Source organism: Podarcis filfolensis, assembly GCF_964270895.1.
Source record: "Podarcis filfolensis genome assembly, chromosome: 16".
NCBI classification, from domain to species: domain Eukaryota; kingdom Metazoa; phylum Chordata; class Lepidosauria; order Squamata; family Lacertidae; genus Podarcis; species Podarcis filfolensis.
Genome location: NC_139620.1, coordinates 24,079,043 through 24,097,067, shown reverse-complemented (window position 1 = coordinate 24,097,067; position 18,025 = coordinate 24,079,043). Strand labels below are relative to the sequence as shown.

General features: G+C 47.5%; 2 protein-coding genes across 12 annotated transcripts in view; one reads left to right on the top strand and one right to left on the bottom strand.

Annotated features, from left to right (window-relative positions):
- Window positions 1-3,273, bottom strand: part of SMTN (smoothelin) — an 80,427-nt gene extending 77,154 nt beyond the window's left edge. For 7 of the 11 annotated variants that reach the window (XM_083589911.1, XM_083589920.1, XM_083589916.1 and 4 more), the window contains exons 1-2: window positions 3,136-3,254; window positions 1,270-1,464 (exon numbers count right to left, since the gene is read on the bottom strand). In XM_083589911.1, coding sequence (XP_083446037.1) covers window positions 1,270-1,320 — 51 coding nt within the window. In that variant the 5' untranslated portion in view covers window positions 1,321-1,464; window positions 3,136-3,254. Of the gene's footprint in view, window positions 1-1,269; window positions 1,705-3,135 lie in introns of those variants that run through there. The other 4 variants (XM_083589917.1, XM_083589915.1, XM_083589921.1 and 1 more) reach the window with 4 other exon arrangements.
- The window catches only part of SELENOM (selenoprotein M), a 175,095-nt gene that overhangs the window by 111,536 nt on the left and 45,534 nt on the right, over window positions 1-18,025 (top strand). The window lies entirely within an intron of this gene.

Here is an 18,025-nt window from a genome sequence, read left to right as displayed (position 1 = left end):
GTGTACTTTCAAGATTCTATGCCTGAAAGCAAGGTAAACCATCCTGCAAGCCTTCATTAAGGATTTTTTAAAGTAATAATCTTGTAATAAAAATAACCAAGATTTATTGTATTCAGAAAAGACATGCTGAACTATTGCCCATTCGTTTTACTGGATCTCTATTCTGAGTAATACTTAGATTGGGGGCAATCCAGTCAGATGGACAACATATAAGTAATAAAATTATTCTTAGTAGTAGTACTATTTTTCTCCCATTTCACGGTGGAAGAACGTGTTATGGCCAACATTAGACAAGTCTAAGAACATAGATCCATCTAGCTCAGTATTGTCTACACTAACTGGCAGCAGCTCTCTGGGGCTTCCGGGACAGAACAGTCCCAGCCCTGCCTGGAGACTGAACCTGGAACCTTTTGCATGCAAAGCAGATGCTCTCTCACTGAGCCAGAGACCTTCACTGTACTGCATCAGACCACTGAGTCCATCTAGTTCAGGATTGTCTGCACTGACTGGCAGCACCTGTCCAGGGTTTCAGCCACAAGACGTTCCAAGTCCTACCTGGAGATGTCAAGGATTGGACCTGCGTCTTTCTGCCTGCAAAGCATGTGCTTCCAGACACTCTAGCCTGTGCATGGACAGAAGACTACCTGGAGGCCCCAAAATACACCACCTTGACTTCCATGGTAAAAGACAAATGCACAAAAAAAAAGAACCTCTCTCAATCTTGCATTGAAATCTGCAAACCTTCCAGGCTCTGAGAAGAAAGGGTGCTGGGTGGAGAAGGCACTCTTTAAAGCTCCCTGGCTTCACTCCGGACTCTAAGAGCACAAGAAGAACAGTGCTAGATGAAGCCAATATCCCATCTATTCCAGCATCCTGTTCTCACAGTGGCCAACCAGATGCCTGTGGGAAACCCGCAAGCTGGACTTAAGTGCATTTTGCCTTATCTTTAAACTAAAAAGTCCCAAACACTGCAACCTTTCCCCCTGAGGCGTCGCTCCACTCCCCTGATAATTTCAGCTGCCCCTTTCCAAGTTTTCAATACCCATTCTGAGATGAGGCAGCCAGAACCATACACAATGCTCCCAATGCATTTGCACCATAGATTCGTACAACTGTGTCATATCGGCGGTTTCATTCACTCCTAACAATCCCTAGTGTGGAATTGGCGATCTGAACCCACAAGCAGCCAGCGATATATAGCCAAAACTTTGTCCTCTGCAGCAATCTGTGGGCACCTTCCACAGGGCAGGCATCCCGGGAGAAACTCACCAATTTCCGGAGCGCCCCCTCGTCCATGCTTAACAGCCTCTCCTCCGACATGTCCCCCGGTCAACGTCCAGCTTCCCACCTTCTGCCCCCCACCAAAAAAAGACCCTCACAGTGGTCTCAAGGCACCGCTTCCGTGTGCAAACTCTGGGAGCGTGGCCCACTCAGCATCCGAACAGCCGGCTCAGAGGAGGAATTCTGGAAGAGAACAAACCACAGCTGCGTTAGGTGTGGGGGGGGGGAGAGGAGGGAAAGAGATAATAATTGGGAGGTCTTTCCCCCAGAGTCATTAAACAGGGTGTTGAAAGGCAAATGGAGTCAGGGCAGCCAGATTCACTGGCTGCTAATCCCCAAACTGGAAAAAGAGACCGTCTGAACGCCAGTCCTGGCCGAGAACATCGTAGATCTCTCTTTCTCTCATGCACACACACCGGCCAACTGGCTTCCAGGAAACTCTGATGAGTCCCTCAAGACACACAACCCCAGACCTAGAGAGAGAGACCTCTCCCCGTCTCTCAACTCCGTTTTCCAAGAGTTTGGCCAGGCAAGGAGCCTCAAGCAGAGCGCCAGAGTTTCTCAACTCATCGGGGAGAAAAGCTTTCCACCCAGCTCAGACGCATACCGATTCCAAAGCCTGCCAAAAAGGCAGCGGGCCAGCTAGCATCTTGCCCACCCAGATACCCAACATATTTTTTTTGAGGGGGGGGAGAAGGGCTGATTCAGGAAAATAAGCCTCGCGGAAGTCGGCACAACTGACTACTCACAAGAAATTGCTTCATTTTAATTGGGAGTGACAAACATCCAGGCAGCATACTTACCGGGCTGGTGTCATCACTGACACACACAGAGATATATTACATATATCCAGACACACGAGGTAACACAGGGCTGATAAGAAATGAATGGAAACTGATTTGGACCAGGAGAAAGAGGCTTCAGGTGCCTATTCAGACATCAGACTCCCTTGGATATGTTGCATCCTCTCCACAAGCCTACCTCACAGGGTTGTTGAGAGGATCGAGCAGGCTGACCCAGACATATATTAGCCTGAGCTTTTGGGGCATCGAAAAACAGTAAATAATATACAGTGCATATTGATTTAAGTCATTATTTTAAAAAGTATCCATGGGAAAGGTGGGGGCATAGCCCACAGGCAGTTTAACGTGCAGTTATGCAAAGTCTTTCATCCAGAGTGGAACAAGACACTCAATATTTTCGAGGTTCAATAGATCTAGAAATTGAAGGTCTACATGGTTATGGCACAATGACTATTAAAATAGTGAAAAAGCAAGGGAATGCTAACTTTTAAATCTTTCTGCAGCTCCCAGGTAAGTGCCAACCGATGTCCACACACACACTCCAGCAACTGTAGTACCTGGTACTTCAGGGGCCCAAAACCAGGTGTCAGGAAAGGGCAGCAACACACGAAGTTAACAGCAAGTATAGGAGGGAGGTGTGGGGTGAGAAATCCCATTTAATCCAGATTAAGGAATTTCATTGCACACGCACATCTCTTTAGTAGCGCTTAAATGTGTACCCTTTCCTGAAACCGATGTCCAAGTTGCGCACCCATTTTCAGGATTACCGACGACAAACCAGACGCGCTGTCCAGATTTGGGACACACATCCTCTTCAATCCGGATCTACTAGCCTCACACATCCTCTGCAATCCGGATCCAGTCCACTGCGGTTCCCGAATCCAGTTAACCCGTTGACTTCTCTTCCTCTCAATAAAGACCCACTTTAGGTTGGCAACACACCCTTCCCAGTCCGGATTAGCCATTCACCTCCCCCCTCCGCTCACATTAATCCGGATTAACTATTTACCCCCCCCCCCGCCTCATACACAATCAAGAACAAGGCACGCACCTCGGCAGAACCGGCAGAGCCATGCAGGAGCCAAGCCCTGCCCCTATGCACTTTTCAAATCCCGATACAGATCCGCTCCCTCCGGCTCTCGAAGCACTTCTGAGCCAGCAACCCGCGCCGCGCCGCCAAATCCCAGCCTCCTCCTTCAAGGCCCCGCCCCGATTTTCTCAAAGAGACCAATCGCAGGGCGGATCTGGCTCCGAACGCTCGCGGAACAGCTCTCTACCTTGCGCTACTGGTTCAATTCAATTGGGTGGCCACGCCTCCCTATGCCTGTAAGCCCGCCTTCCCCGCTTGGCATGCTGGGGGTTGTAGTTCAAGGTGGCGCCCCGGGATTGAGGACAAGACTGGCTTGAACGACGTTTTTTAAGAGAAAGCTCATTGAAATTAAAGGCACTTAGCAGCCGTTTCTGACAAGCTGCTTAGAGTTATTGTATCTTTTTGCTGAATTGCCTTGATTGTTTATTTGCTTTCTGCATATATTTCCCCTCCAAATGATCATAATTTTATACTGATGGGAATGTTATTTACAGTAAGTAGAGGTTCTAGAATCTACTGTATATGTTATTTTCTAACACTTTGCTATCGGTTGTTAATTTTGTTGGAAGAGCGATAAGCAAGCATCGAATCAATTAAGCATTCCCCTTCATGACTAGCAGCTTTTAAAAAGCGTTCAAATATCTTTTAAGGCAGCCCCCTCAACAACAGCCCTGCAAAGTAGGACAGCATTATTGTCACTGTAGTGCAGGTTGGAGCAGTGTGAGCCTGAGAGAGTGTTTCCACCACAAGAACACCTCAGTGCTCAAGAATGTATGGCAGAGGTAAAGGACTTCTTCACACAGCACACAGTTGAACTGTGGACCTCACTCCCACAGGAGGTAGTGATGGGCACCAATTTGGACAGCTTGAAAGCCTATACAGTGGTACCTCAGGTTAAGTACTTAATTCATTCCGGAGGTCCGTACTTAACCTGAAACTGTTCTTAACCTGAAGCTAATGGGGCCTCCTGCTGCTGCCGTGCCGCCAGAGCACAATTTCTGTTCTCATCCTGAAGCAATGTTCTTAACCCGAAGCACTATTTCTGGGTTAGCGGAGTCTGTAACCTAAAGCGTATGTAACCTGAAGCATATGTAACCCAAGGTACCACTGTAAATGGCTATGGATATCATAGAATCATAGCTGGAAACAGCGCTGAGGATCATCTAGTAGTTTAACCCCCTGCAATGCAGGAATACGTAGCTGTCCCGTACAGGGATCGAACCTGCAACCTTGGCGTTATCAGCACCATGCTCTAACCAACTGAGCTTTCCAGGCACTGGAAAATACAGTAAGGGCTATTATCCATGTGAATGGATGTTTTTGTTTTTATAGGCTTTTATCATTCACATTATATCCAAAGTATGGAACGTATCGCTGATGTCTCGGGGGGGGGTGGCTTTTATCTCTGCTTTGATATTTCATGCCTTTGTTCTGAGATGATTTTCTTCTAAGTTTGCCCAAAAAAAGTGAGGGGAAGGGGAAGAAAATTGGACCAATTCATAGAGGACAAGTCTATCAATGGTTACTAGCCTTACTGGCTATGCTCTGCCTCCACTGTCAGAGCAGTAAGTGCTTTTAAATACAGTGGTACCTCGGGTTAAGAACTTAATTCATTCTGGAGGTCCGTTCTTAACCTGAAACTGTTCTTAACCTGAGGAACCACTTTAGCTAATGGGGCCTCCCACTGCCGCCGTGCCGCCACCACATGATTTCTGTTCTTATCCTGAAGCAAAGTTCTTAACCCGAGGTACTATTTCTGGGTTAGCGGAGTCTGTAACCTGAAGCGTCTGTAACCTGAAGCATCTGTAACCCGAGGTACCACTGTACCAGTTACTGGAAATGACAGGAGGGGAGAGGGGTCTTGTGCTGAGGTCCTGCTTGCGGGGTTTCCTATAGGCATCTGGCTGGTTACTGTGAGAACAGGATGCTGGACTAGATGGGCCATTCGCCCGATGCAGCAGCCTCTTCATGGGTTTTCAGAGGCATCCCAACCAGCACTCAAGTCTCCCAATCCCATGTGCAGTTTTTTGTCATGTAAGCCACACTGGGGTAGCAGGGCAAACTCCCAAAGCAAGACTACGAGCCCCAGTTGGAATATGCCAAAATGGCAAAACTGACCAGAAGGCTCAGGAACCAAGAAGACAAAAACTTCAAGAAAGAATGGGAAAGATTTATAATTTATTTCTCTGGTTGGCCTCTGTTATTTTCTCCGACCAATGGAGAACCTACAAAGGACTCTATAAGGGCTCTTGTGTCCCCCATAAGGGAATGAGGGCAGATTTTCGTTTATTACAACTGTAAAACAAATGAAAACATTTGTTGTTGTTTAGTCGTTTAGACGTGGCCGACTCTTTGTGACCCCATGGACCAGAGCACATTAGTAGGATTCTAATAACCCTTGTAATGTAACAAAGACTATGGACAAGATGGAGAGATATGAAATATGGATGATGGAATATTATGCAGTTGAAAATGTTGACCATGGGACCCAGGGAAGGGATGGTGGGAAGTCTGGAGATTTAGAGAAATCTCTAAACATGAACATGTATTTGGTATTGTTATAACTTTATGCTTGTAAAATAAAATAAAAATTATTTCAAAAACAAACAAACTACGAACCCCCAAATTAGGGATCCCCTCCAAACCTGTGCCAAAGTTTTGAAGTTGTTTTGCCACAAAACTCCCCACAAATCGAGAAACTGATACATCAAACACGGGGTTTCCAAATGTTGAGTTTAATGAGCCCCCCCCCAAGCAGTGTGCTCAGGACTCTTTTCCACTCACGCTGTGTGTTATTTGAACTTTCAGGCCAATTTGTGACCCACACCACTGGCAAGAGATTTTCTGAATGAACAGACCTGGGATAGATAGGGTTTTAATATGCCTTTTCTATGTTTTCAGCTGCTCAGTTTTCACTGTTTTTACCGAACATTTTAATTTCTTGTATGCAGCTTTGAGGGCTTTTTTTGGTGACAATCCAGCAGTATTCAAATTTTGTTAAATAGTAAGAAATCGGCCCTGATGTTGGGAAAGATTGAGGGCACAAGAAGAAGGGGATGACAGAGGTCAAGATGGTTAGACAGCGTTCTCGAAGCTACAAACATGAGTCTGACCAAACTGCGGGAGGCAGTGGAAGACAGGAGTGCCTGGCGTGCTCTGGTCCATGGGGTCACGAAGAATTGGACACGACTAAACGACTAAACAACAACAACAAGAAGAAGAAATCGGCAGGGGGATTGGGCTATATGAGCTGTAAGGTGCCTCCAGTTCTTTTCTTTTTTCTTTTTAAAAAAGCAACAACTTAACAATTGATGACAGGGGACCCTGGAACAGCAGCAGGCATCTCAGACAGCTAGGGAGTTCCTGCTTGCTCCTAGCCATTGTGCTGCTGACAATGAACAAGGATTAAGGGCTGCTCTGCCACAAACAAGCAAATGTAATTGTCTGGAATTTGGTTACCTTGGGCTTAAGGGTCCCAGCAGCTATTTGCTATGTGTCTGGCACATTTCAGCGCTGCCTGGTAGCCAAGCTTAAGTACACCGGTCATAAATACTGTGTTTTGCACGTCTGTTCCCTCCCCGTGAGGCAAGAGCGGGGAGCCATCCCTGCCAAAAGCTACGTATGCACAATACGTTTAAAGCACATGCCTTTCGCCCAAACATCCCAGGAACTGTAGTTTCCCCACATAGAATAAAAGAATTGTATAGTTGCAGGGGACCCCAAAGGTCCTCTAGTCTGACCCCCTGCAGTGCAGTAATCGCAGCTACAGTTCCTAGCACCCATAACAAGTTAAAGTTCCCATGATTCTTTTGGGGGAAGCCATGTGCTTTCAATGTGTGGTTTGTGGATGTGTGTGTGTGTGTATCTTCTTTTCTTCTTCCTCTTCTTCGGCGATCACTCGTAGCCAAGTAAGATTGTCTTCCATAAACAGGGTTTTAACAGTGAGTCCGTAAGTGACTGTGGAGGCCAATTCTGGATCCGCACATCCTTCCACAGTGCGGACATAGGTTTCCGGGCAGGAGTTGATCACCTTGAGAGTTTGCCAAACGTGCCTTTCTCTTAGCTCATTTCTCCCTTTCGTCTTGAGTTCGAGTGTCTTCATCATTACAATCACCCAGCAGAGCCATTTTCCTTACATCTCTCTGGCTTGGTCCACAAGATGTAGACGGTTGCCTGTTCTCTTCCTTCAAACTTCTGCTGTCTCCACCCAGGAGGCATTGGAAGGGGGGTACAGCCCGCCCCGGGTGTCATCCTTGAGGGAGGTGACTAAATGACACACCCTGGATGATTAGGTCCAGTCAAAGGCAACTATGGAGCTGCAGCGCTCATCTCGCTTTCAGGCTGAGGGAGCCGGCGTTTGTCCACAGACAGCTTTCCGGGTCCTGTGGCCAGCAGGATTAAACCGCTTCTGGCGCAATGGAACACTGGGACAGAAACCAGAGCGAACGGAAACGTCGTTTACCTTCCCGCCGCAGTGGTACCTATTTATCTACTTGCACTGGCATGCTTTCAAATTGCTAGGTTGGCAGGAGCTGGGATAGAGCAACGGGAGCTCACCACTGTTGAGTGGATTCGAACCGCCGACCTTCCGATCGGCAAGCCCAAGATGCTCAGTGGTTTAGACCACAGTGCCACCCATGTCCTGAATACCATTTGCTAGCAACCACAGGAAGGAAGAGTGCTCTTGTGCTCGAATCCTGCTCGAATTCTGTTAGATGGGCCCTTGGCCTGGCTCATCAGGCTCTTCTGTGATGCTTGTGTTGACCTCTGTCACCTTTTAGCGGTTGTGCGTTGGCTTGTGACAACCGGATCTCTAAACCAACAAGAAATGGAGAGGAACAGCCATTGTGGAACAATCAGATATGGGGCAATAAATCATCAGCATGCGCACACACGCACACCCCTCCCCAAAGGTTAGGTTGTGTTGAGATAGCGCTGGGGTCAGAGAGGAAGGCTGGGGCCAGTTACCAAGGCCGGAAGCAGCCAAGTGCCAAGGAAAATGACCTGATAAAGAGGACATTATGCCCTGAAAGAATTTTCAAAGTTCGAAAAAAAATTATTGGAGAGTAATGAGAAAATCTGATCAAAAATGTGTAAGCTACTGTTAGAATGGGGCACTAAAGATGAAGAAGTTAAAGCTGTAATGATACACTGGGCAAAAGATGTGGGTTACCAAAAATATCTTTTAATTTATGGGAGAAGTTGTGGAAAGAGGATTTAAAATTTACGGCTTGTTGTACATTGAAAGAAAACTACATGGAAATGATGTACCGTTGGAATTTGACTCCAGTAAAACTAGCAAAAATGTATAAAAACACCTCCAGCCTATGTTGGAGGTGTAAAGATAAAGAAGGTACGTTTTACCACATGTGGCAGACATGTAAAATAGTAAAAGACTTCTGGAAAATGATATACAATGAATTTTAAAAAATGTTTAAGATAACTTTTATCAAAAAACCAGAAGCCTTTTTACTAGGGTTAACAGGAGATGAAATACCAAAAGAATTAAAAAGACTATTTATGTATGTGACAACAGCCGCAAGAACGCTACTTGCCCAGAAGTGGAAGGAAGAGAAAGTCCCAACTAAAGAAGAGTGAATAACCAAGATGATGGACTATGCCGAAATAGCAAAGATGACTGTCAGGATCAGGCACCAAAAGGACAAGAAATTCATTCAAAAGTGGGAAAAGTTTATAGAATATCTTAAAAAGCACTGTGTATCCCTCAAAACGTTAGCAGGGTTATTGTAACATGTATAATGTAATATTAGTTAAGGGAGGGGGAGAAACAAAATGGATTAGAAAAATGTAATTAGATGCAAAGAAATACGGGAAAATTTGGAAATGCGGGGGGGGGGGGGGCGTTTCCGAAGGATCCAAGTAATTCCAGGAGTGCAAAATTTGAAAATGATGTGTATGTATAAAAAATTGGTTTAAAAAATGAAAATAGAATATTTTTTAAAAAGAGGAAATTATGTCCTGAGGAGTTTTGACAACTGCCTCGGGTGCAGATCCCCTGAGGTGGTGTGGGGGGCAACGGTACCAGCCTTCTGGCCCTACCCCTGTGTGGGCCATAGGGCCTGTCCTGTAGCCCCATAATGGGCCTTTGGGACTTTCAGCCTAAAAACGCAACACACACCCCAAAAAAAGGACAGGGAGGGAGAAGGAAAAAGCAAACTCGAGAGTCCATTTTCCTAAAGTTAAACAGAAGTTCCTATCATGGCCAGCTAGAATGGAAATAAATACTGTAACACTTGTTAATGACAATGGGAATTATAGGGACAGAACTACCAAAATTGTATAGAAATCTATTTAATGTATGCGACTGCATACTACATACATGTATGTTACCCGCCCAAAAATGGAAAGAAGCAGAACTCACAGCAAAGGAAGAATGGATACAAAAAGTTATGGAATATGCAGAAACGGCAAAACTTAGCGGAAGAATAAGAAATCAAAATAACAAACCTTTTATAAAAGAATGGAAATGGTTTGTTGAATACAGATAAATTGCAAACAGATAAAAACACTGGCAGTATTATTGTAATAGCTTGCAGTTTCATAACAGTATATATTTAAAGTAGATGAATAAATGAGCAAAGTAAACGAATTTGGATATGCAGAAGATAAATTTAAGGAACCGCAGAAAGAGGGGGAAGGAAGTCAGACTTTGAAATGTTAAAATGATTGTAACATTAATGAAATGTATAAATTTGAAGAGCATAAATAAAAACCTTTTAAAAAAACAACACTTGATAATGACTTGTTTCCTGTGTTAATTAGTGTTTGAGGGTAGGGGGGATTTTTGCTGGGCACCAGCCCTGCCCCAAGTTGAAACATTCTATGTTTCTCTGAGCTGCTGGGAGTCAAAGGAACAGCTAAGGTTGTCGAAGCCTTTGGCTGAATTGAGGTCACTGACCCTCACCTTAAGGCTTCTGTTTTTTTGGCTTGCCTCTGAGAGGAGGGACCTCCTCAGTCTCACCGAAATCTGAAGGAGCCATCCTGCTTGACCTTTCACTGCAAGCTCCTCTAGTTTGTTCCTGGCTGCAGGGCAAGTGAGAAGGTGGGGATTGCTAGCCCCTCCTTCAGCGAAAACTGCAGAGGTGATGCTTTTCAGATCTGATAAGACTTGCACTGATAGAGATCTTGCACCTCCAGCCTAGGCTATTGTGTCGTAAGAGCCCCCCATCCAGAGACTGTTGTTCCCTGAATTACTTCTGCCTCCTGATTCATCCGTCCTAAATTCTCATCTCGCAGTTGGAACATTTTGTATGTTTGTTTGTTTGCTTGCTTGCTCACTCGCTCGCTTCACTGGCCGGCTGTTCGTTTTATCCAGACAATGGCAAAAGCGGTAGGTGTTTCTTATTTGATAGCCTTGGGGTTTGGACCTGGGCCCTGGATGCCAAGATTAGACGCACACCCTCCCTTTCATTCTGAATGGAGGAGAGGTGCAAAAAGCTTCTCCCTGTGAGCAAGGATATCGGTGGCCGATGAAATAGTGATTTTACGCTTTCTGAGCTGCCTCCGCTGCTTTTTCCATCGCCTTGCCGTTTTTCCTGACATTTTGCCGATTCGGCAAAACCACCGCACACACCCCATGCCATTTTTACACCTGAAAACCAGGACATGTCAGGAAGTTTCCTGACTTATGGCAAGCCTAGATGAAGGGAAGAACATATGAGCCTGCTGCTGGATCCGGCCCCCACCTGCTCTCACAGTCGCTACCCAGGGGCAGGGGCAAAACTAGGCTTTATTTCTTCCAGGTCAAAGGCCCAGTTTGGTACACACATGTGTGTGTGTACACATGCACACAGGCTAGAAGCCTCAATGGTGCCCCTCCGCAGGCTTAAAGGTAAAGGGACCTCTGACCATTAGATCCAGTCGTGGCCGACTCTGAGGTTGCGGCACCCATCTCACTTTATTGGCCGAGGGAGCCGGCATACAGCTTCCGAGTCATGTGGCCAGTATGACTAAGCCACTTCTGGCGAACCAGAGCAGCGCACAGAAACGCCGTTTACCTTCCTGCCAGAGCGGTACCTATTTATCTACTTGCACTTTGAAGTGATTTTGAACTGCTAGGTTGGCAGGAGCAGGGACAGAGCAACAGGAGCTCACCCCGTCACAGGGATTCGAACCGCCGACCTTCTGATCAGCAAGTCCTAGGCTCTGTGGTTTAACCCACAGCGCCACCCGCGTCCCTACTCTGCAGGCTTCATCTGGGGCAAAAAAACCAGCTTGCCCTCCCTCCATAGCTGTGGTTCTGCCCATAGCCCAAGCAGGACCTGAGCAGAAGAGCCTTCTCCCGCCCTGCTCTTGTGGCTTCTTACAAGTAGGATTCGGAAGCATGATAGCCTCTGATGATGGATGCAGAGCATAGCCATCATGGCCGCTAGCTGGATGCAGAAGAGTCCTGGGAAGCTCCAGTTGAGGAACCCCCAGGGGAAGAAAGCTCAGAGCCAGGAGACTGGTGGTGGGGAAACGATGAGTGGTCAGAGAGAAGGAGGTGTCTGAAGCTGAAGAGCAGTCTAGAATCAGAGGCTGGAGAGGAGGGGGGGACCAGGAGACAGAGATGAGGCAGGCTGCTGAAGAACCCAGGGAGTCTTCCCCTCCTGCTGCGACCAACTCTTCTCCACCCCACCCCAGTCTCCCAGAACACACAGAGAAACGAAAGGAGCAGAGGAGAGATAGGCTGCAGACAGAAACCATCTCTAATTGCTTGGAGGGGACCTGGAAAGGAGGGGACTTAGGCAGCTGTGGGAAAACAGAGACCTTCACACAACCTCCTCGCCACTGCTTCCTTGGGGCAAGACCTACTGGGAAGGGTTGCTGTGACCTCCATGACTGAGCTGTTTCTTTAAAGAAAGAGTTAACTTCACTGATACAGTAGAACCTTGTTTCTCAAACTTAATCTGTTCCAGAAGTCCGCTCAACAACCAAAACCATTCAAAAACCAAGGCCCGGCTTCCGATTGGCTGCAGGAGCTTGCTGCACTCAAGCGGAAGTGACATCGGATGTTCAGGTTCTGAAAAACTTTCGAAAACTGGAACATTTCCAGGTTTTCAGCATTCAGGAGCCAATTTGTTCGTCAGCTAAGCCATTCGAGAACCAAGGTTCCACTGTACTTGTGTCTTTTAAATGGCTGACCTACACCTGGCTCCGGATACCTCCTTAGTCTCAGTGCAAACCTTGCAGAACATAGCAGGGAGGAGGATGGAAGCAAAACTAATTAGCTGGCTCCGCCTTTCTTCAGCTCTGGCGCCACCTACTGTCAGGCTCCCTGCCTTGTGCCCCATCAGCCGCAATGGGTACCAGCCGCAGAAGATAATTCAGCAGAAAGGATGAGTGTTACCTTTAGGGTTTTCTGCACCATACCATCTTAGGCTGGCCCTGCCTCCAGCCCATCCCAGGATCTTTGGGACCAGCCAGGGAAGGTGTCCAAAATCCCACAATTGTAAGTCCCAGGCCTGAAAGCCTTCAGCCAAAGGCATGTCTGATACCCAAAATAAGGCCTCCAAGTTTCCACTTTTAGGACAAGTAAACACAGTCTGGGCTGGGAGAATGACGAGTTGCCAGGCTGTGACTCCCATCTGCTGCCCAGCTTTGGTCTCCGCCGGGACTCCACACAGCCTGCCAAGGGCATCGAATCAGAGGGAAGGAAGAGCCAGCCATGCCACGCCCCACCTGAAAGAGAAGTTCATGCAGCCAGCAAGCCCCAGCGTTGCAGTCTGTGTGTTCCAGATCACAGTGGGTGGGAAGGGACCAAATAAATATGTAACAGGAGAGAGTGAAAAACTGGAGTGATGCAGCGATGGCCACAGACTTAGAATGATAAGAGTAGTACCTCTGGTGCGGGACACGTCATGCTCCTTCTGGGGCAGTTTGTCCACTTTTGGTCCCCATCCTGCACTCAGCTCTCACCTGCGGCTCCTAGAAGCCGTCACCATACAACAGTAGCTGCACCCCAGGAACGGCTTCATCTGGCCGGCTAAAGCAAATGAGAGTGGCAACATGAGAACAGGCCTTTTCTGTGGTGGCTCCCCATTTGTGGGATGCTCCCCCCAGGCAGGCTCACCTGGCGCCTTCATTGCAAATGTTTAGACGCCAAGCGAAAACATTTCTCTTTAATCAGTCCTTTGACTGAATAACTTTCTATGGCCGTGTAGAGGTGTGTTTTTTGTGTGTGTGTTTAGGGGGGGTTGTTTTTGTTTTTATAGTGCGATTTCTGTTCTCCTTTTTGTATTTTTATGTTGTGATCATCCTGTGATCTTTGGCTGAAGGGCAATATACAAATTTAATTGATTGATAGATTGAATAGGGAAAAGTTGCCTCCAATTGATTTATTGATTAATAATAGGGGGGAAACTGCCTCCAGCTCCCCACTTTGCACTCTGCCAGGTCAACACTGCAAGCAACCAGTCCTGTGCCCAGTGGCAAGAGGGTCTGTTCTCTTTGCTCCCTCAAGCTGGGAAACAGTGCAGGCACCTCCTCCGACCCTCGACCCAGATGATTTCCATACTTCCTTCTGATTCCCTGTTCCCCTTGCAAAAAAACTCTGCTCTACAATGGTGTTTGGCAGCAGGGAAGATGGAAGGGAGGCTTGTTTGTTTTAAAGAGGAAAGTTGTTTCCAATGGAATGAAAAACAAAACCAAACACATCATGGAAATCTCTTGCGCTCTCTTGGGCTTCGATCAGCACCAGAAAAACCCCCAAATTTGGGTGTAATCTTGATCTGGCAGGTTCCTCGCTGCACAACTTGGCCCCTTAACTATTTCAGGACTGGTGTGGGTGCTGGAAATTTGTGTGGTATTTCCTCCCTGCTCCCCGCCCACCCCAGTCGCTGCCTGACAAGCACCCAGGAGAGAAGTCTTGCAGAGGGATAATGTGGAATTCTCCGAGTCAGCAGAGGCACCCAGGTGAACCATGAAAGAGGCTGGACCAGGGATGTAGAACTTTTGTTCAACTCCACACCAATCATTCCTGATCATTGGCTGTGCTGGCTGCAAGGGATGATGGGAGTTGTAGTTCAGCAACATTAGGAGAGCCACAGATGTGCCTTGGGAAGCACCACTGGCCCATTCAAGACCAGTAGTCAACCTGATGCCCTGCAGATGTTGCTGGACTACAACTCCCATCATCCCTTACCAGTGGCCATGCTGGCTGCTAGGGATGATGGGAGTTGAAGTCTAACAATATCTGTGTCAGGGCAGTGACTGAATGGACGAAGAGGAGTGGTGGGAGGCACCAGCCAAGGAACCTCCAAGAGAAACCCCAGAGGAGGAAGGCTCAGAGCCAGGGGATTGGAAGTGTGACACTAAGGAGAGGTCAGAGGGAGACGATTGGGAGAAGGGGCTGATGCTGAAGGGGCAACAGGGTTTAGTGAGCAGGGAGAATCGGTGGCAGGGAGCAGTTAAGACTCCAAGGCTGAAGCAAAGATGGGGGGTCAAGAAGCTTCTGAAGACTCCAGAGAGTCTCCCCCTCCTGTTGCAAAAGCTGCCCTCCTCCCCAGTCTCCAAGAACGCACAGAATAATGAGGAGGGCAGATCAGGAGGTGTGCAGACACAGCTTAAGATGGCTTGAGAATCATCTGGGAGAGGAGAAATCTTAGAAAGGGTTGAAGATAGGGGCTTTCAGTCCTGGCAACTGCTCCACAGGGGCAAGACCTACTGGGAAGTGTTGCCAAGTTGTATACTATTTCCTTGAATAAAGAGTTAACTTCACTGGCAACTGGCTCTTTGTGATGACTTGCATCGGACTCCAACCCTGACAGTCTGGAGGGCACCTTGTTAGCTAACCCCAGGGTAGACAATCCCAGACCCTCCAAGTATCCCTATTTTCCAGGGACAGTCCCAGATTTACAGAAGCTGCTCAGTTTCTGATTGGATCCCGCTTTTCCTTAGGACGTCCCTATTTTCATCAGAGAAATGTTGGAGGGTATGGAGTTATGTGACCCCCCCGAGCCACGGAGATACGTAACTGTGCAACCTTTAGAAGACAGGCAGCCCTGTACAGTTGTAGCTTGGAAGTCAAACAGCTTAGTTCCCGGACGTTTTGGCTCCTGAACATTGCAAACCCGAAAGTGACTGTTCTGGTTTGCGAACTATTTTTGGAAGCCGAATATTCGACGGGGCTTCCAGGGCTTCTAATTGGCTGCAGGAGCTTCCTCCAGCCAATCTGAAGCCGTGCCTTGGTTTCCGAACGTTTCGGAAGTCGAATGGACCTCTGGAATGGATTGCCTTCGACTTCCAAGGTATGACTGTATAGGGAAGTTTTTTTAATGTTTAATATATCATTATGTTTTTATATATGGGATGCGCGTGGCGCTGTGGGTTAAACCACAGAGCCTAGGACTTGCTGATCAGAAGGCCGGCGGTTTGAATCCCCGGGACGGGGTGAGCTCCCGTTGCTCAGTCCCTGCTCCTGCCAACCTAGCAGTTCAAAAGCACGTCAAAGTGCAAGTAGATAAATAGGTACCACTCAGGCGGGAAGGGAAATGGCTTTTCCGTGCGTTGCTCTGGTTCGCCAGAAGTGGCTTAGTCATGCTGGCCACATGACCCGGAAGCTGTACGCCGGCTCCCTCAGCCGATAAAGCGAGATGAGCGCCACAACCCCAGAGTCGGTCACGACTGGACCTAATAGTCAGGGGTCCCTTTACCCTTTACCTTTTATGTTTTTATATGTGTTGGAGGCCACCCAGAGTAGCTGGGGCATCCCAGTCAGATGAGTTGTTGTTGTTGTTGTTATTGTTAAATAGAACATCCCTATTTTCATCGGGAAAATGTTGGAGGGTAAATTCTGAGCTGGAATGGACCCAGGTTTTGAATCATCCTAAGGCAGTTTCTTGTGCTCCTATGAAGGATACAGTGAGATGTCAAAGACCCACATTTTCCACACGCGACTCATTTCCATCCATCCATCTTTCTCTTTCATAATTGCAGCCCTTATCTCTGAGAGCGGCCTGCCTCCCCCTCCAGGCAATGGGGCTGCGATCGACAACTCCACCACCTTCTCCCCTCTTGGCTTGCAAATTCTACCAAAAAAAGAAATCCCTGCACTCTTTTGGCAAGCAAATGTGATCTTTTCCTCTGCACATGGAGGAGTAGGCCGATGGCTCACGGCTCTGGTATCCTTCAGGCTCTCCAGCCCTGTTCATATTTCTTCAGGGGGTCAATGACACCCTCTTGCAAATCCTTGCACCGAAGAGGAGTGCGTGCTGTTCTTGGACCGAGGGTAGATGTCAACTAAAATTAGGAAGAAGTTTTAAAAATAATAAAGAAGTGTTGTCACAGGATGAGAAGGTCGTCAAGAGCTTGCTATTTCTGTTAAGGAGGCAGAGAGGAGGAGGAAGCAGCAGCAGGAAATTTATGAGGTTTTTGGTGCAAGTTGAAACCTTGCATACTTTGGCTCATGAGAGCCAGCTAGTTGAGGCTGCAGGTACATGGGATCTGCTCTCCTCCTCAGCTTGGGACAACATAAGATGACATCACTCCATAAAACAGCAGCGGCAGATCTGTCATCAGGAAATAAAATCAAACTGTCAAAGTTTGCCTGTCCAGACACAACCCGTTTGCCTCCAGAGTCAAGGAAGGAAAGATGGAGGTGTCCTCATTGCACTGTGTAACAATTAGTAGTAGTAGTAGCAGCAGCAGCAGTAGTAGTACAGTGGTACCTCAGGTTAAGTACTTAATTCGTTCCGGAGGTCCGTTCTGAACCTAAAACTGTTCTTAACCTGAGGTACCACTTTAGCTAATGGGGCCTCCTGCAGCCGCCACGCTGCCAGAGCATGATTTCTGTTCTCATCCTGAAGCAAAGTTCTTAACCCGAGGTACTATTTCTGGGTTAGCGGAGTCTGTAACCTGAAGCGTATGTAACCTGAAGCATATGTAACCCGAGGTACCACTGTACAGTCATACCTCATGTTACGTTTGCTTCATGTTACGATTTTTCAGGTTGTGTCCCGTGGCGACCTGGAATTACTGGAAAGGGTTACTTCTGGGTTTCGCCGCTCACGCATGCGCAGAAGTGCTAAATCATGCCATGCACCTGCGCAGATACAGCATTTCAGGTTGTGGGTTTTTCAGGTTGCAAATGGGCCTCCGGAACGGATCCTGTTCGCTACCAGAGATACCACTGTATTGTTATTTCCATTTACATCCCATTCTTTGGTCCAAAAAGTCAAAAAAGTCAGATAGTTGTTTATTTCCTTGACATCGGATGGAAGGGTGCTCCACGGGGTAGGTGCCACTACCGAGAAGGCCCTCTGCCTGGTTCCCTGCAACCTTACTTCTCGCAGGGAGGGAACCGCCAGAAGGCCCTTGGAGCTGGACCTCAGCGTCCGGGCTGAACGATGGGGGTGGAGACGCTCCTTCAGTTATACTGGGCTGTTTAGGACATGGGTAGGCAAACTAAGGCCCGGGGGCCGGATCCGGCCCAACTGCCTTCTCTATCCAGCCCACGGACAGTCCAGGAATCAGAGTGTTTTTACATTAGTAGAATGTGTCCTTTTATTTAAAATGTATCTCTGGGTTATTTGTGGGGAATAGGAATTTGTTCATTTCCCCCCCTCCAAAATATAGTCTGGCCCCTCACAAGGTCTGAGGGACAGTGGACCGGCCCTGTTGTGACGTGGGGTTTGTGATTTCAGCTCTCTTGACATAATATGCTGGAGACAGTTCTGTAGTAACGCTTCTTTATTACAGCAAACAAGACTGAGAACTGAGGAGGGGAGAGCTACATTTATAGGGACAGGGAACTAGCTAGAAAGGATACATTTTGGAGGGAACAATATCAGGCAATCACAGTTCTGCCTTTTGGAGGAAACCAATAAGACAGAGGATCCAAATACAGCAGCTT